This window comes from Ceratotherium simum, chromosome X (assembly GCF_057802395.1).
Source record: "Ceratotherium simum simum isolate JZ-2026a chromosome X, ASM5780239v1, whole genome shotgun sequence".
NCBI classification, from domain to species: Eukaryota; Metazoa; Chordata; class Mammalia; order Perissodactyla; family Rhinocerotidae; genus Ceratotherium; species Ceratotherium simum.
The window spans coordinates 115,843,433-115,863,657 of record NC_141940.1 but is presented as its reverse complement, the minus strand read 5'-3'; the positions used below and the strand labels follow the sequence as shown (position 1 = coordinate 115,863,657).

General features: G+C 40.1%; 1 protein-coding gene across 7 annotated transcripts in view; it reads left to right on the top strand.

The window, feature by feature from the left end:
- REPS2 (RALBP1 associated Eps domain containing 2) overlaps positions 1-18,678 on the top strand; it is a 261,022-nt gene extending 242,344 nt beyond the window's left edge. For all 7 annotated transcript variants that reach the window (XM_087427758.1, XM_014791129.2, XM_087427756.1 and 4 more), the window contains 2 exons: positions 3,062-3,167; positions 16,344-18,678. In XM_087427758.1, the coding sequence (XP_087283884.1) occupies positions 3,062-3,167; positions 16,344-16,412 (175 nt within the window). In that variant the 3' untranslated portion in view covers positions 16,413-18,678. The remainder of the gene's footprint in view (positions 1-3,061; positions 3,168-16,343) is intronic.
- Positions 18,679-20,225: the final 1,547 nt, after the last annotated feature.

Here is a 20,225-nt window from a genome sequence, read left to right as displayed (position 1 = left end):
CTCTGTCAGAAATAAGTTGGCCATACTAGTGTGAGTCTATTTCTGGGTTCTCTGTTCTGTTCCATTGATCTGTGTGTCCTTTCCTCTGCCAGTACCACACAGTCTTCATTACCTAATTACTTGATACTATAGCTATGTAATGTCTCCTGTTTCTCCCACTTTGTTAGTCTTTTTCAAAAATGTTTTAGCTATTCTAATTCTTTTGTCTTTCCATATAAATTTTAGAATCATTTTGTCTTTAACTACAGAAAATTTTGCTGAGATTCCTACAGGAATTGTGTCAAACTTTTATATCAATCTGGAGAGAGTTGACATCTTTACTATGTTGAGTCTTCCACTCCTTGAACATGATGTATTTCTCCATTTATTTAGATTCTATTTTATTTCTTTCATCAGTGTTGTATAGTTTTCAGCATGTAAATTCTGTACAGGTTTTGATATATCTAAGGATTTCAGTTTGAGTCTTTATAAATAATATATTTTTAATTTCGATTTCCAAGTGTTCATTGTTAGTATATCAAAATATTATTGATTTTGGTATGTTAATCCTCTGTCCTGAAAACTTACTTCTATCCTTGCTGAAATCACTCATTAGTTCTAGGAGTTTTTATAGATTCCTTGGGATTTTCTACATAGACCATTATATCATCTGCAAATAGGGACAGTTTTCATTTCTTTCTTTTTTTCTGTGTGTGAGGAAGATTGACCCAGAGCTAACATCTGTTTCCAGTCTTCCTCTTTTACTTGAGGAAGATTGTTGCTGAGCTAACATCTGTGCCAATTTTCCTCTATTTTATATGTGGGGCACCACCACAGCATGGCTTGATGAGCGGCGTGCAGGTCCACGCCTGGGATCTGAACCCGTGAACTCTGGGCTGCTGAAGCAGAGTGCGTGAACTTAACTGCTATGCCACTGGGCCGGCACCTTCATTTCTTTCTTTTCAATGTGTGTGCCGTTTATTTCCTTTTCTTGCATTATTGTGCTGACTAGGACTTCCAGCACTATGTTGAAAATAATGATAAGAATAGAAATCCTTGCCTTGTTCCTAATCTTAGGGGGAAAGCATTCAGTTTTTCATTAAGTTTGATGTTAGCTGTAGTTTCTTTATCAAGTTGAGAATGTTCACCTCTAGTCATAGTTTTCTGAGTTTTTATCATGAATGGTGTTGAGTTTTATCAGGTGCCTTTTCTACATCATTTGATATGGTCATGTGATTTTTTTCTTCTTTCAGCTGTTAAGATGGGGGATTACATGGATTGATTTTTGAATATTGAGTTAGTCTTGCATCCCTGGAATAAACTCCTCTTGGTCATGGTGTATAATTCTTTTTATATATTGCTGAATTCTATTTGCTAATACTTTGTTAAAGATTTTTCACATATATTCAGGAGGGATATTGTGTCTAATTTTTGTCTTGCTAGGTTGCCCCTTTCCAAGTCCTTTGGCTAGAGAGTGTAGGATTTTGGGGAGGCTTTTTTTGTCTGCCTTCATTGACATTTATGCATTGCCATCTTCTCCACTATCCAGTATAGAATATATGTAGCAAAAAAGAAAACCCAGGGAATTCACTGCTATGTGGTTCTCTGGGTACTGAGTTCCCTAGCTGATTTGCCCTCTTCACTTCACTTTTTGGAGTTATCTTATGTTTGTTGTATGTATTGCCTCTGGAGTTTTAACTGTACTTAGTGGGAGGAATTGAGAGAAGTGTGTCTACTCTATCTTGTCCTGAAACCAGAAATCCAATCTATATCTTTTTTTTTGTTTATTTTTGTGAGGAAGATTAGCCCTGAGCTAACGTCCGTTGCTAATCCTCCTCTTTTTGCAGAAGAAGACTGGCCCTGGGCTAAAATCTGAGCCCATCTTCCTCTACTTTATATGGGACACCACCACAGCCTGGCTTGACAAGCAGTATGTCAGTCCGTGCCTGGGATCCGAACCTGCGAACCCTGGGCCGCCAAAGCAGAGTGCATGAACTTCTGCTACGCCACCGGGCTGGCCCAATCTATATCTTTTTAAAAGTAGATTTTGAAGCCTCTGCCCTGCCTATTTATGGATGAAAAAGTTAATCTTTAGCTCTACACTTGTTGGGGAAGGGAGTATGTCTTCTACAGATTAGCTGAGTGGCCGGCATAGTGTATATTCTCAGCGAATATTAATCAGATCTCTACAGTGGTCACAATGCATTCCAGTTCAGTTGCTCTGGCCTAGAACCCATCTCCTAGTGACTACAAAGATGTTTGTTTTTATAGGGGAACTTAAATTTTCCTTTTGCTTTGAGAGTTCAGTATTTCTTGCTGTGGGATATAAGGTTGTAGGTTATACAACCACGTTGATTTATCATTCCAACCATGGAGAGTTTTGAGGGGTAAGAGAGCGCTCAAAATAATTAAAGCCAAAGAAGAAGTGTAAGCAGAGACTGTAAGAGGCAAAGTGGGATATATGGTCACCCTAGTTATACATGTTCTGTGAATTTACTGTTGACTTAATTTGGGAATACTGGTTTTAAAACATTTCTGCATTTCTCAAGTGCCACAGATGTATGCTGGTGTGTGCACATGCACGTGCACACTCACACAGTCAGGCATTCGTGCCTAATAATAAAGAAAGGAGAGTTATGTAGGCTGACTAAGTTAATGTATGATTTTTGCTAAAGAAAATGTTCTTCTTTTCCTTCAGACTTGTCCACAGGGGCCACCTGCAGGTCTTTTAAATGGCTTTAATACTTACACAAAAAAGGCACTCCAGTTAATATGTTTTGTCAGGAAGAAATACATATTAAAATGTCTTGGAATAAATAGGATGCAAAGTGTTTGAAAAGGCCCAATTTACAGCTTTTCTTCAAGTTATAAAATGGGAATTACTTCAGGTGTAGATAATTCATCCCGACAAATTTGTTTCATTTAGCGTGTGCCTGCCTGTCTGTGAATATGTGATTTTATTTTTGGAGCCCTGTGACATTAGCCCCTTGTTAGTTTAGCACTTCTTATGAATCAGAGTTCTGACCCACAAGGGTCCAGACCTCTAAGTTCTGTTTCACTGAACTGTTTGTACTTTTTGTAGACAGTCTTCCAGACAGAAGAAGGCTATTCAAACTGCTATCCGCAAAAATAAAGAGGCAAACGCAGTGCTGGCCCGCTTGAACAGTGAACTCCAGCAGCAGCTCAAGGTAAGGAGCTTCCTGAATTTGAGTTACCAGGCTTTTCATCTACTTGTTTTGTTTTGTTTTGCTTTGACCGTTGTCTGAGCACCTGGTTCCATTGCTGTTGGTAAGACTTGCCTCTTTGTTCTCAAACTCCTCTTGGAAGGCATAGAATCATTGTATTTAAGTTTCATGGGTTGTTTCTTGTATGCTTAGAGAAAGACCAGTAACTTATAATATGTAGGCTGCATATTGTGTGTTGGTTAAAAGGACAGAGAATCTATTACAAAGGGTGTTTGAAGCATTCTTTATTGTCCAAAGCTGCTGGGTAAACCCTTAATTGTTTGGATCTTCCCTGAATGATAATATACTTATTTCAGTGGAGGAGGGTGGCCCTGATAGGCCAGCTCCTCCCTGGTACCTTGGAAATGATTCCATATCACCTTGTCAAGGACATCACCCCTGTCCTTAACACCTGTTTCTCTTCACCATTAATCTCCCCTGTGTTAGTTTCCCAGGGCTGCCATAACAAAGTGCTACAAACTTGGAGGCTTAAAATAACAGAAATCTATTCGCACAGCTCTGGAGGCTAGAAGTCTGAAATTAAGGTGTCAGCAGAGCCATGTTCTTTTTCTGAGAGCTGTAGGGGAGAAGCCTTCCTTTCTTCTTCCCAGTTTCTAGTAGTTGCTGGCAATCCTTGGTATTCCTTGGCTTGTAGATGCGTCACACCAATTTCTGCCTCCACTGTCACATGGCGTTCTGTCTGTGTCTGTGTCCAAATTCCTCTTGTTATTGTGTCCTCTTCTTATAAGGACACCAATCATTGGATTAGGGCCCACCCTAATCTAGCATAACTTCATTGTAACTAAATTACATCCGCAAAGATCCTATTTCCATGTAAGGTCACATTTATAGGTACTGGGGGTTAGAACTTAAACATATATTTTCAGGGGACACAGTTCTACCCACTACATCACCTGATTCTCTACTGGATCATTCCCATCTACACATAAACCCGCTCTGGTATTGTCCATGATCTTGACCCCCACCCTCCTTCAGCTGCTGCCCCGTCTCTCTGGGTCTCCTTCACAGCCAAGTTTCTTAGGAGTTGTTTTCATTTATTGTCTCTACTTTCTCACCAACAGTTTTCTCTCCCTCTACTTCAGTGTGGCTTCACTCTCCTCCACTCACACTTCTTTTACAGCCAAATCCAATGGGCCTGTTCTAATGTTATTTGAATTTTCAGAAGAAGTCTGCACAATTGACCATTCCCTCTTCTGAAGTTGCTTTTCTCACTGACTTTTGGTATATCAGACTGCTCGTTTCCCTTCTAATTCACTGGTGCTTCCTCCTTAACATTCTCTGCTGTCTCTTCTTTCTTTGATTTTTATTATCCCGCCTTTTGCCACAATATTTTATTATGAACATTTTCAAACATACAAGAAATTTGAAAGAATCATAGAGTAAATACTTTTATAGCAACCACTTTGGCTCTACCCTTAACATTTTGCTATACTTGTTTTATCACATATCTATCCCTCTATCTATCCATCAGTCCATCTTATTTTTAACATATTTTTGAGTAAATTGCAGACATCTGTACTCGTCCCCTAAATATTTTAACTTGCATATCATTAGCTAGAGTTCAGTATTTTTACAAGTTTTCTTATGATGTAAATTTTATATACAATGAAAGCACAATTTTTTTTTTTTGAGGAAGATTGGCCCTGTGCTAACATCTGTTGCCAACCGTCCTCTTTTTTTTTCTTTTTTCTCCCCAAAGCCCCAGTACATCGTTATATTATCATAGTTGTACACTTGTAGCTCTTCTATGTGGGATGCCACCTTAGCATGGCTTGATGAGTGGTGAGCAGATCTGCACACAGGATCCGAACCGGCGAACCCAGGGCTGCCAAAGCAGAATGTGCAGACAACCATTATGCCACTGGGCTGGCCCCCAAAAGCACAAATCTTAAGTGTACATTTGCTGAGTTTTTAACAAAAGCATGTACTTATGGAACCCAAACCCCTATCAAGATATAGAACATTACCATCACCCCAGGAAGCTTCCTCATGCTCCTTCCCAGTCAGTTCCTGCCCCACTCACACAGAGGTAACCACCATTCTAAATTTTTTATGCCGTAGCGTTGCCTATTCTATAACTTTATGTAAATGGTGTCCTCAAACATGTATTTTTCTTCTTGCACCTATTATTATGTTTTTGAGATTCATTTATATTGTTGCACCTGTCAGTAATCTGTTCCTTTTTATTGCCGAGTAGTATTCCATTGAGTGAATATGCCACAGTTTGGTTATCAGTTCTATTAATGGACACCTGAGCTATTTCCAGTCTTTGGCTATTTTGAATAAAACTACATTCTTGAATAAGTCTTTGTGTGGAAATATCTTCTCATTTCTCTTGGTTCTCATATAAGTGTTGTCATGTAGTGTTTCTCCTTCTGTGTCTGGCTTATTTCCCGTAGCACAATGTCCTCCAGGTTCATCCATGTTGTTGCAGATGGCAGGATTTCTTTCTTTTTTTTTTAGGGCTGAATAATATTCCATTGCATGTATGTACATTTTCTTTATCCATTTGTCCATCAATGGACATTTATGTTGCTTCCATGTCTTGGCTGTTGTGAATAATGCTGCAGTGAACATGGGAGTACAGATATCTCTTTGAGATACTGATTTCAATTCCTTTGGATATATACCTAGAAATGGGATTGCTGGATCATATGGTAGTTCTTTTTCTAATTTTGAAGAGCCTCCATACTGTTTTCCATAGTGGCTGTACAAATTTACATTCCCACTCCTGTTCTCTTTTGGTGTCTACTTTCATGGAATATCTTTTCCATCCCTTCACTTTGAGCCTATGTGTGTCCTTAAAACTGAAGTGAGTCTCTTGTAGGCAACATATAGTTGGGTCTTGTTTTTTAGCTACACTATGTCTTTTGTTTGGAGAATTCAGTCTGTTTACAGTTAGAGTAATTATTGATGGGTAAGGACTTACTAATGCCATCTTATTGTTTTCTGGCTGTTTGGTAGTTCCCTTGTTCCTTTCTCCCTATCTTGCTATCTTCCATTGTGAATTGATGATTTTATATAGTGGTATGCTTTGATTCCCTTCTCTTTATCTTTTGTGAATCTACTGTAGGGTTTGTTTTATGGTTACCATGAGGCTTACATAAAACATCATATAGCTATAATCGTCTATTTTATGCTGATAACTTCCATTGCATATAAAAACTCTACCTTTTTACTCTCTCCTTTTTTGTTTTTGATGTTATATTTTACCTCTTTCTGTATTGTATATTCATTAACAAATTATTGTAGCTATAGTTATTTTTAGCACTCTTGTCTTTTAACCTTTACACTAGGGTTAAATGGTTAACATACTACCACATTACAGTTTTAGAGTATTCTGAATTTGACTATGTACTTACTTCACCAGTGTTTTGTATGTTTTCATATGTTTTTATGTTACTAGTTAACATCCTTTCATTTTAGCTTGAAGAACTCCTTTTTGCATTTCTTGTAAGGCAAGTCTAGTGGTAATGGACTGTCTCACCTTTTGTTTGAAAAACGTTTTTTCTTGCCTTCATTTCCACAGGAGAACTTTGCTGAATAGAATATTCTTGGTTGGCAGTTTTTTTCTTTCAGGACTTTGAATGTATCATCCCACTCTCTCCTGACCTGTAAGGTGCCTGCTGAGAAATCTGCTGATAGCCTTATGAAGGTTCCCTTGTACATTATAAGCTTCTTTTCTCTTTCTGCTTTTAAGATTGTCTTTGTCTTTGATTTTTGACAGTTTTATTATAATGAGTCTTGAAGAGGATCTCTTTAAGTTGAGTTTGCTTGGTGATCCATGAGCTTCATAAATTTTGATATCCATATCTCTGCCCAGATTTGGGAAGTTCTCAGCTATTATTTCTTTAAATAAGCTCTCTGCTCTCTTCTCTCTCTCCTAAACTTCTGGAACTCCAATAATCCACAAATTATTTCTTTTGATGGTATACCATAGATGATGTAGGCTTTCTTCACTCTTTTTAATTCTTTTTTTCTTTGTTCTCCTCTGGCTGGATAATTTCAAAGTTCCTGTCTTCTATCTCACAGATTCTTTCTTTTGCTTGATCTGTTCTGATGTTGATGCTCTCTGTTGCATTTTCCATTTCATTCATTGTATTCTTCAGCTGTAGAATTTCTGTTTGGTTCTTTTTTTTATGATTTCTATCTCTTAAAGTTCTGTTAAAGTTCTCATTTTTTTCATATAGTGTAGTTTTCCTGATTTTGTTGACTTGTCTTTCTGTGTTTTCTTGTAGCTCATTGAATTTCCTTGAAACAGCTATTTTTAAATTTATCAGGTAAATTGTAGATCTCCATATCTTTGGGATTGGTTACTGGAAGATTATTGTGGTTCTTTTGTGATGTCATTGTTTCCTTGATTTTTCATGTCCTTGAAGTTTTGCATTGCTGTCTTCATATTTGAAGTATCGGTCACCTCCTCCAGTCTTTATTAACAGCCTTCAGGAGAAAAATACCTTCCATCAGCCCTGCTAGGGATTCTGAGGCTTTCTCAGATCTTCTGTGGATACACTTGCTTAACGTTTCTTGCTCCCTCTGCAGCAAAATTCTTAAGCTTGTATGCCTTCTGATCCTGCAAAACACCAGGCCAAGTGCTCACAGCCTCCTTTTTGTTTTCCCAAAGGTGGCACTAGAGCTCAAATTTATAGTCTCTTCCTGGCCCACAGATTTGGGCCAGCACAGGCTTTCTGCATGTGCTCACTAGCCATCTGCCAAACTCACTCTTGTGGCCACTGTTGGGATTGTGAACAGGGAGCTGGGCACAGGGTGGGTGTGTATGTGAGTAAAGCCTGTGGAGCATTGAGAGTGCCCCATGGCCAGTTGGAGGATCCCCAGAGACTCCTAGGTGGGACTCTTGATGGAGTCCCACAATGCATTTAGTAGGATCCATGTTCCTTTAATGCCCTTTGAGAGGGCATTAAAGTGTGGCATAATCTGCCACTCTCCCAGCCTCTTCTTGCCCCCCAGTCATGCAGTTCACAATTCAGTACTCTGGATGGAGCAAGAGAGAAATGAGCCTCTTTTGCAGTGTCTCACACAGCTGGGGAAGCCGGGTGCTCACTTACACACTCTCACTTCCCCCATGGGAGAAATCATGGGCTGAGGAGATCTCTCTTGGCCCTAGGCTGTGCTGCTTTGGGGGAGGGTGATATGCTGCTTTGGGAGAAGGTGATGCAAGTAAAGTCAATCAGTTTCTCTTACCCACTCCAGTGCATCCAAACTCGTGTTTTTTTGCTCCAGTGTTGTGCTGGAACTTCTCTGCTGGAAACCTGGACTTCCACAAAGGCTCTTTCATCTGTGGGTGATTGTCTAAAACAGTTTTCCAGGGGCTCCTGGACTGCAGCTGAGAGGGGCCAGAGCTGGTTCATGGGCCGTTGCAGGGTCCAGAGCTGGAACTGAGGTCTGTGTGCCTGTTACCTAACGCCCGGCTGGGTGAGATTCCACGTGGGTCCCTTGGTGTCTAGTGCTGGATCCCAAAGATCCCAAAGGCACTTTGTCCATAAGTGGATGCCAAATTGTTGTTGTTGACAGGGAAACATGAATGAAGGACGTCTGATTCAGCCATCATGCTGATGTCACACCTGTAGTTCTATTTTTAATTTTTCAATGAATTTCCACAGTGTTTTCCATAGTGGCTACACCAGTGTCTATGATCTGTCTTGAAGTAAGTTTTGTGTATGGTGTGAGATTAACGTCAAGGTTTATTTTTTCTGTTATCAATATCTCATTAATCTAGCACCATTTGTTGAAAAGAATTTCTTTTCCTCCTTGGATTACTTTGGTGCCCTTGTCAAAAATCTAATGACCATGTAACTGTAGATTTATTTCTGGGTTCTTATTCTGTTCTATTAGTCTATTCATTGATCTTTATACCAGTGCCACACAGTCCCGATTACTGTTGCTTTATAGTAAGTCCATAAGTCAGGTAGTATAAATTTTTCAACCTGTTTTTATTTTTCAAGATTATTTTGGATATTTTGGGCCCTTTGTTTCATATGAATTTTAGAATTGGTGAGTCATTTGCTACAAAATAGGCTGCTAGGATTATGATTGGATTTGCATTGAATCTATGTTATGAGAGGTTTGGGGGATTCCATCAGAGACGTAAAAGAAACTTGCCACTCCAAACAAATGGACTGAAGGTATGTTTTATTATATAGAGGATAGTAAAGGCAATAGTCCGCAAACAGATCCGAATAGGTCAAATATTAAGAGGGAAAAACATCAGCTCGACTGGAAAGGGAAAACATCCACATCAACTGAGATAGCAGTAGATTCGAATAGATCATATAATGAGAGGGAAAAGCATCAGCTCGACTGGAAAGGGAAAACATCCACATTGACTGAAGGGAAATGACACAAATCAACTGGAAAGAGAAACACCAGGTTGACTGAAAAGAGAACACATCAGATCGGTTACTCACAACATCCATGCCCTACTGCTGGGGAGAATCCCTTCAATTGACACGGCTGGGCGGGAATCCGATCATCAGAGGTCCTGGGCTGGGCGTCCCCTCCACAGGTGAGACTCTCACCAGGCCTCAATCTCCAGCAGTTTATATAGCATCAGCAGTTTCCAGAGTAAACAGTTACAGAATTTACAGAGCAAGCATTCAGTGTTCCCATGCACAAATGGTTATCAGTGGCATACATGCACTGAGCCTCCTGGCTATCGTCCCAGCCCGGCAGTTGTGTACGTGCCTTGTTTTCCCTGGTTACCATCCCAGCCCAGCATAGATGGCCAGTCTGCCCTGGACTGCAACGCCCAAAGGACCTTGAAAGTTTTACAAATTGCAACTATCTCTGTGCGAGAGGGGCCAGTTCCTGCCACACAGAAAGCAGCTTTATATTTCTTTGTGTGCTGGTGGCTGTAGGTCAATGGAGCGGCCAAACATGGCTGTACTCATGTCAAGACAATCTATAGATCTGTTTAAGGAGAATTGGCATCTAAACAATGTTGAGTCTGCCAATCTGTGAGCAGAGTACATCTCTTCAATTATTTAGATCTTGTAAAATTCCTCTGTAGTTCTCAGTGTGCAAGTATTACATGTCTTTTGTTAAATTTAGTCCCAGTTTCTTTTTGTGACACTATTGAAAATTGCATTATTTTTTAAAATTTTATGTTCTGAGTTTAGGCAGGTTGCAGAATAGAAGGTCAACACACAAAAACAGTCATATTCCTATGTACAAGCAATGAACAATTGGTAATGGAAATTTGAAAAACAATACAATTCATAATATCTTGCTTCCTCCTCCACATGAAATACTTAGATATACATTCATCAGAACACACAGGATCTGTACTGAACTGAGACTACAAAGAGCTGCTAAGAGAAATCCAAGAAGATCTAAATAAATGGAGAGACATATGCTGTTCATGTATTGGAAGACTCAACATAGCAGTGATGTCATTTTTCTCCAAAGTGATCTATAGATTCATTGCGATAACAATCAAAATCCCTGCAGGATTATTTGTAGATATAGACCAGCTAATTTGATAATTTATATGTAAGGGCCAAGGAACTGGGATAGCTAAAACAAATTTGAAAATGAAGAACAAAGTTGGAAGAATCACTTTAGTATCAAGCTTTAGTAATCAAGACAGTATGATATTGGTGGAGGGATTGATGCATAGATAATTGGCGCAGAATAGAGAGTCCTGAAGTAGACCACATGAATAGAGCCATTCGACCTTTGACAAAGGTCCAAAATCAATTCATTGAGAAAGGATAGTCTTTTCAACAAATTGGTTTGTAATAATTGGTTATCCATATGTAAAAAAATGAACCTTGGTCACCTCACACCTTACCACACACCCTATATAAAAAGATTAACTTGAAATGGTTCATAGATGCAAATGTAAAACATAAAGGTGTAAAACTTTTAGAAGAAAACCTAGGAAAAAATTTTCATGACCTGGGGTTAGAAATGACACGAAAAGCACAATCTATAACAGAAAAAAAATCAATAAATTGGAATTCATCAAAATTAAAAACTTTTGCTCTGCCTAAAACACTGTCAAGAGAATTAAGAGACAAGCTACACACTGGGAGAAAATATTTGCAGCCCACATATTTGACAGAGGACTTGTATCCAGATTATATAAAGAACTCTCAAAACTCAATAATAAGAATTCTCAAAACTCAAACAATTTGACTTAAAAATGGGCAAAGGACTTGAACAGATACTTCACCAAAGAGGCTATAAGGATGACAAACATGTGAGAAGATACCAACATCATTAGCCATTAGGGAAATGCAAATTAAAACCATGATCACATGCCACTACACACATATTAGAATTGCTAAAACGGAAAATAGTGACAACACCAGCTGGCAACCAGAACACTCATACATTGGTGGTGGGAATGCAAAATGGTACCCCACTCTGAAAAACTGGCAGTTGCTTATGAATTTATACATATACCCACTATGTGACCCAGCAGTGATATCCCAAACTGGAAAACAATCCAGATGTTCTTTAAAGGGTGAATGGATAAACTGTGGTACATTCACACAATGGAATAGTACTCAGTAGTAAAAAAGAATGATATGCACAACAACTTGGATGAACCTCAAAGACATTATGGGGCCGGCCCCATGGCTTAGCGGTTAAGTGCGTGTGCTCCGCTGCTGGCGGCCCGGGTTCGGATCCCGGTGCGCACCGACGCACCGCTTCTCCGGCCATGCTGAGGCTGTGTCCCACATACAGCAACTAGGAGGATGTGCAGCCATGACATACAACTATCTACTGGGGCTTTGGGGGAAAAAATAAATAAAATAAAATTATAAAAAAAGACATTATGCTGAGTGAGACAAGCTGGTGTCAAAAGGTTGTGAACTGCATGATTCCTTTTATTTGACATTCTTGAAAAGGCAAAACTATAGTGCTGGAAAACAGGCTGGTGGTTGTCAGGGGTTATGCATGAGGTGAGGGTTTATATAATGAGTAGTACCAGGGAGCTTTTTGGTTGTTGGAACCGTAATGTACTCTCTTTGTGGTGGTAGTTACAGAAATCTATACGTGTGTTAAAATTTATAGAACTGCTCACTAAAAGAAAAAAGTAGTCAGTTTTACCATATGATAATAAAAAATAGAATTATTTTTTAAAAGTCAGACTTCATTCTATTTTATGAATCTTTGTATGTGACCTTGTTTTTATTCTGTATTTTGTTTGGTTTTGATTTTTCTGTCCTCTCTCTCTGCTTTGGTGTCGGTCAGTTTCATCCATTGTTCTTTTTTATTTTTATTTTTTTTGTGAGGAAGATCAGCCCTGAGCTAACATCCGTGCTAATCCTCCTCTTTTTGCTGAGGAAGACCAGCTCTGAGCTAACATCTATTGCCAATCCTCCGCCTTTTTTTCCCCAAAGCCCCAGTAGATAGTTGTATGTCATAGTTGCACCTCCTTCTAGTTGCTGTATGTGGGACGCGGCCTCAGCATGGCCGGAGGAGCGGTGCGTCGGTGCGTCGGTGCGCCGCGGGAACCGAACCCAGGCCGCCAGTAGCAGAGTGCACACACTTAACCGCTAAGCCACGGGCCAGCCCGCATCCATTGTTCTTTATACTTGGTAAATCCTTTTGATTTGGAAACCCATGTTCTTCAGTTCTGTGAGTTTTCTTGATTTTTGTTGTTGTTAATTATTCCCCCCGCCCCATTTTCCTTGTTCTCCCTTGCTGATATTTTTCAGACATTGGACCTCTTAGCTTAGTTCTCTAATTTTCTCATATTTTCTCATTTTCTTTCTTTCCTCTTCTTTCCTTCTCTTCTTTATTTTCATCTTTTTGTCTATTTCTGGAGACTTAATTCTAAATTCTAAATCTCCTATAGTTTAATAACCACGAGTTTATTTTTTGTTCTCTGTTTTCTTTTGATGGTATCCTATTCTTGTTTCATTGTTGTAATATCGTCTCTTGATGGTAGTGTTTTTCTTCTTCCTGAATACTTGCTTTTTTATTTTGTTGTATATATTTCTCATTAGATGCTTTCCTTCAATATTTATTGGTCCTTTGCTTATGTTTAAGAGGAGGATGAGAACACTAATTGGAAGTTCATAGCATGTTGTGGGGCTTGTCAACTTTGAGCTTCACTCTTCAGCAGTCTGGCTGGGCTGTATAGTTGGGGAAGCCCCGAAGGCTGTATCATTGGATCTTTCCTCTTGGTCTGGTTGAAGTCCCCAGGGAGGGGACTCTTTTTGTCTCCTGCACGAGGGAAAGACTTGGTTCAGTGGAGGGAGAGGGCTGTGGGTCTCAGCACCCAAGATGCTCATTTAATCCCCCTATTTCCAGTCCAGTATCTTGTCCTTAACTGTGTCTGGGTATTGCCAATTGAGAGGCCTTCTGTTTTACCTTTTCAGGGAATAAATCTTTAGTGTTCCACCCTGGTGACAGGAAGGATCTGGGGATCTAATTGCTTCTGAAGCAGATTTTCAACCAACACTTATTTTAGCCAATCCCCTCCCCTCTTTCACTCCCACTTTCATAGGTATCTGGTGCTGCCAATTTGAGTCTTTCAGGGATTCTTCCATGTAAAATCAGATGGCTTCTTGTTTTATGCCTATGCTTAGCTTGCGATTCAGTTTTCTTTACTTGATCTGTATGAGTGAAAAAGTTCTAGGTCTAGTGAACAGAAGTCTGAAGAATCATCAAAACAGAGCTCTAGTCATGGCCTCTCAATCAGTTCCCACACTAAGTCAGTTTATAGATGCAGAGCCCCTTCAATAAAGGGGCATCGGGGTCACCTTACGAAAAGACCCCATTATGCAGCCAAAAATTTATACTGTTAATCTTTCTCCAAGACTTTTCCAAAGGGACCTGTGGCCATTTAACAGGGTCTGTGCAGTGGGGAAAGGGAACTAATCAGATTTGGGGGAGATTACTAGCCACTGGCTCTGAACTGACACTAATTCCAGGAAACTCAAAACGTCACTGTGATCCACCAGTCAGAGTAGGAGCTTATGGAGGTCAGGGGATCAGTGGAGTTGTAGCTCATGTCCATCTCACAGTGGGTCCAGTGTGAGAATCCACCCTGTGGTTATTTCCTCAGTTCCGTAATGCATAATTGGAAGAGACCTACTCAGCAACTGGTAGAATCCCTACATTTATTTTTCTTGGATTTGCTAAGTCATTTACTATTCATCAGTTTGCTTTCCAGGTTACAAATTTTATTGCTATCACCTCTTCCCTTTTGTTTTCCCTCTACTTGTGTGTCTATAACTTAAAAAAATTTTTTTATTGTTTTAGTGGAGTTCTGGTAGGGAATGAGTATGGTACGTATGTTGAGTTCCATCTTTACTTGCAACCTCTATCTATATTCTTTTGCTAGACCATGTTATACAGTCCCATGGCTTTGGAGACCATCTATAGCCTGGTGATCATAAATTTATTTCTCAAGCCCTACTTCTCTTTCCCCTGGAGCTCTCGACATGCATTTACAACTGCTTACTCAACTTTTTCTCCTAATATATCAAATACACATCTCAGATGCTCAGTTCCCAACCCTCTCCTTGAAATGCCTATTTCTCGTCCAGTCTTCTTATACTCAATTAATACCAGCCACCCACTTGCTCAGTCCAAAATCCCCTTCCTTCTTTCCTACATCAACTTCATCAGCAAGTCCTATCAGTTCTAGATTCAAAATATATCCAGAATCCATCCACTTCTCTCTATTATGGCTGCTACCCTGATCTAAGCCATTTTTATTTCTCACCTGGGTCTATGCAGTAACCTCCCAACTGCTCCCTGCTTGCACTCTTGCCCTGCTACAATCCACTGTCTACACAGTAGCCAGAGTGAAAATTTTGAATTCTGAATTAGGCCATGTGCCTTCCCTGATTCAAAGCCCTCAGTGCTGTTCCCCTGCACTTTGAATGGCGTCTATACTCCCTCTGTCCCCAAGGTCCCCGTGTAACTCTGACTTCAACTCCTGCCAATGTCTTCCTTGCTCCCTCTGCTCTGGTCACATACGCCTTTTTGTTCATCAAACACACCAAGCTCATTTCCTCCTTTGGGCCCTTTGCAGTTGCCATTTTGTCTCCCTGAATATCCTTCCCCCATATCGTCACATGGCTCACCCCTCACTTCACTTAAGTCTCTGCTCAAATAGCATCACCTCTGAGAAGCCTTCCCTGACCACCCTCTGCACCTTTCTCCCAGATTCCCCATTACTCTCTATTGCATCGTCTTATTGATTTCCTTCTGAAAGTATCTTGTTCTTTAACTTTGTCTTTCTCTAGCCGTTTGAGTATAAACCCTCTGAGGGCATTGGTCTGATCTGTCTGTTCTTTGCTGGTACCATCACACCTAGAGCAGAATCTGGCTCATAGTAGATAGATACTCAAAGACTGTTGGATGGGTGGGTAGTGGGGATGGGTGAATATATGCTTATTGAGTTCTACGCTGACTATTAGCATGTTCGCTCTTCTGGGACATCTCAGAATTGAGCCTTTATGCAGAATTTTTTCCCACCTTGACTGATTCTACTTAAGAATGCCTTTATGTGTCCCCCCTTTCTCCATACCAATAAATCTGTTTTAGGGCTGCAAATTTGAAGTCCCAAATAGCAGATTGCTGATCCTCTTTTCTGCTTTTAGCCAAGAAGTCACACCTTAAGCCATATTTTGTGCAGGAGCCTCGATGCGACTTTGGTGGAGGGATGACCGGTACACTTTCTCCCTCAGACCTCACTGAGTATGGTGCTGGATTAGAAATGAGAGATTGCAACTAGAAATTTAGCCCAGATGGCTCACCTCTCAGTATTAGGAGTCTGCTTTTGCTTTTCTGCTCCCTCCCAATCAGTCTTTTAATTTTAAACGTATTCTCTGCTGGCCACTGATCCTGTGAAAACTGAGAGTGAGATTAAGGCAGGGATGGGGAGGTCAGTCAGTTTCATTTCATCATCTTCAGAAAGGAGTTGAGAGGTTACAGATTGTGAAGCCTGCTTTGTCTCGTCACCAGCTTTAAATATGATGCCTTCCAGAGTCCACTTGTCCTTGAGTCATATGGCACTTAAGTATTTGTGGGTCCAGTTGTAAATTTCTTTTTCCTATCTAATGAAGTAGGGATGAACCCAGGAAATGACCCCTTTGCTTTTTTGTTTTCTCTCTGTTTTGTACAATTCAGGAGGTTCATCAAGAACGGATTGCATTGGAAAACCAATTGGAACAACTTCGTCCAGTCACTGTGTTGTGACTCCCAAGATTCAAGTAACAGTGGGTGACCTTTTCTGCCAAGGTCTTTCCTTTGAATATTTCAACCCAACTACTTGTCATAGATGTCTGAGACTGTGTCAAGAGCTGTGAGCAGTGGAATATAATCCATATCACCTTTTCTCTTTTACTTCACTTGTACGTTTTACTGTGGTGGAAAAAATACAACTGATTATCACACTTGAAATTGTAATTATCAGTGGAATTTATCTCCCATTCTTAAGTACTTCATCAAGGTGTTAGATGTTGCTCCTTACCAAAAGCCAGTCTTCTAGCAAATAAAAACAATTTAGAGAATTATTTATTTAAAGAATTTATGATTTGTACAAAACCTTATAACTCAGTACCTTCAGGATGCTTGTTTTATTTTTGTATGTATATCACTTACAGTAGGTTGGTTTCCTGAATAATTGAGATTCCAACTGGATAGTCTTTGGCATGATGAGAATAAAAACTAAAAGCAAAAGCATCAGATTTAGACTGGCACCGTGCCCTCCACCACTATATGCCAAAAATTACTTCTCTAGTGCCATTTTGATGTTATATCTAGCTATAAGTAATACATGACTGTTGTTTTCTATTGAATGGCAAAGACTTATTGGGTCTTTACTCCTCCATAGAGTGAAAGTTTTGTCAATGATATATTTAACTTGGCCCATCTAGACCATCAACCTAGATAACTCATTCCTTTCATGTAAATTTTTGGGCAAGAGAAATCTGCTTTAACTGCCTCACCCAATCAAATTAAATAAATAGTTGCCAGATCTTTACTCTTACCCTGCATGGGATAACATATCTGTAAATGCATGAATTTGGAAACCACTCATCAGATATGAAAGGCTGATGAGACTGTTTGGACTGATAAATATTTGTTGTTGAACCCAGGCATTGAAACTGAGGAAGAAGGGGAAATGGTTGTTACTAGCAATCCAACAATCTCTCGTAGTTATTTTTGTCTTTGTTATTTTAACCTGGATTATGAGTGTATTGGGTATGAAGAAATAATGAAAGCAAGCTGATCCTCACACTAGATATACGACTATTTTGTTCTCTGTAAAGTGTACCCTTGGGTAGTGATTGGTTTATGTACAGTCCAGAGGAGCCCAACTGACTCCAGTGTAAGTCATGTTAAATAGTAAACTCAAATTGCAGAAGCTATTATCCTATAGAAATTTAGATAGCAACTGCTTCTCCTGAAAGCTCAAGTTGAAAGTGGGCATTGCCTGACCCTCACAGGGATCAGGGCACACCAGCTTTAACATCACTTCGAGAGACTGATGGCGGGAAATGCTGTCTCTTGTGCATTTTGCTAATTTACCCATTCTTAGGACAGAGGGGCTGGGTGTGCCTAAGGTCCTTTTTGAAGTGGTTTAGGATAGGTTTGCAGTATGTGGGATTAAGCCTTTGATTTCAGTAGAGTTGACGGCTTTTAGAAAAAATAGGCGTTTATTTAATGCTTCCTTATTCCATTGGCAAGCTTTATCAGTAGCTTAATGGCAGAAGAGAAAGGCTCAAACAGAGGATGTTTTTCCAAAGAAAAACAAATAGTTGATTCTATTCTATACATATTAAAGGATTTTGAATTGATTTGATTTTGGAAATCACAAAACTTGAACTATTTCTCTATTGTCCTTTTCCTTCCCTTTTGGCTGCCTTGTTTTTGTCCCCATGGGAAGGGTTTGGAGTCAGTTTAAACCCTTCCTAAGATTACGAATGGGTCAGTGCAGATTTTTTAGGTAACCTGTTTTCCCATGTTCTGAGCTCTGGGGGCTGCAACAAATTTTATCAACAGTGTCCTTGTTGCAGACATTTCACAGCATGTTTGCCTTTTGTTACATTTGATCCAGGAAAGACTGGCATATGCACTTTATCTCATAATCTTCCAGTCCATATGCACTCACTCGAGATAGCACTTCATATCCATTAAGCAGACATACAAACTAAGGAATGTTAGTCTATATTATGCATTTTAAAAATATTGACACGATTTTTCCCCCATCAAGCCAATGCCAGAGTGAGCCAAATTAGGAGGTTTGAGTTTCGTTTAGTTGGCTTGGTTTTCATTAAAGGAAAAAACTTGCATTGGACAATCAAAGCCCCATGAGGTGCATAGTCTCACCAATGTTTTTTTTTTTCTTTTTGTGAGGAAGATCAGCCCTGAGCTAACACCCGTGCTAATCCTCCTCTTTTTGCTGAGGAAGACCGGCTCTGAGCTAACATCTATTGCCAATCTTCCTCCTTTTTTTTTTTCCCCAAAGCCCCAGTAGATAGTTGTATGTCATAGTTGCACATCCTTCTAGTTGCTGTGTGTGGGACGCGGCTTCAGCATGGCCGGAGAAGCGGTGCATCGGTGCGCGCCCGGGATCCGAACCCGGGCCACCAGTAGCGGAGCGCGCGCACTTAACCGCTAAGCCACGGGGCTGGCCCTCACCAATGTTTTAAGATAGGCATTGCGTTAAAGTACACACCAATAATCTCTATACCCAGCCTTCTTGACTGGACTTAATAGTGACCACAGTTTATTAGTTGCTTAGAAGTGGATTTTTAAAAAACAACTAAATACACTTACACACACACACATACATACATACATACACACTTCTCATTATTATTACCTAACTGCTCATGCTCTATTTCTGTTTTCTTAGGATGTGCACGGAGATTAGCCCTGTGCTAACATCTGCCAATCCTCCTCTTTTTGCTGAGGAAGACTGGCCCTGGGCTAACATCCGTGCCCATCTTCCTCCACTTTATATGGGACGCCGCCACAGCATGGCCTGACAAGCAGTGCGTCGGTGCGAGCCCAGGGTTCCGAACCGGCAAACCCCTGGCCGCCGCAGTGGAGCGCACGCACTTAACCGCTTGCGCCACCAGGCCGGCCCCAGGATGTGCACTTTTAATTTAGGATTATAATTCTTGATAATGTTTCTGTGAGCCTTTAATGTGATTTATAGGAAGGCTGGGTTATTGAAATCACCATTATACCTCTTCTGTAAAACTACTCCAAAATTAGACCTGCTTGTTGGGGAGAATTCTTGGACAGAAGGTCGATGTTGCCCCCATCCATGGGGGCTTGATAACGTTGTTGTTAAGTGGTCTTCCTCCATAGGGGTCCTGCAGCCCCAAGGATGAAAGCGCAGTAGGAATTGATAGCAGGCTTATTGGGTACCTCAGTGTCTCTTGAATGTGGTATATTGCTTTTGCCACCTCCCTATCCAGCAGACATGAAGCCAAACCAAAAGGTAGATATCTGGAATGGAGGTGCGTTTTGTAATCAAGGCAGATATTTGCCTTAATTAAGGATCAAACTGCTTTATAAATATTAGAAAAGTGCTTTGGGCCTGATTGGGAGAGGAGGCAGCTTAACTGGAAGTTATGCCCATTTTAATATTATTGGAGAATAGGATGTCAGAGCTGAGAGGACCTGTACCCATCTCCTGCAGTTTGCTTGTGGAGAAACCAAGGCCCTAAGAAACCGCAGTTCCTTGCCCAAGAATCCATAGAAAGAGGTAGCTAGTGGAAGAGTTATGATGCCAGCCTGATGGTATGGATTCTAAGTTAAGTCTTCTAGCCTCTAGCAATACTAAAAATAGATTAGAAGGGTTTCTTCTATTTACTATGTTGAATTTTATTTACTTAGTCTTAAAATATGAAAACATGTTTTAATGAGTTTTAGATCTAGATATTTCTCTTGGATTGAAGCAAAAAATAAAGTCTGAAGGGAAAGAGTATGATTGAACTATTTGTTCTTCTGAACACCTCACCTTTCATGATGCAATAAATTACTCTGAGTTTC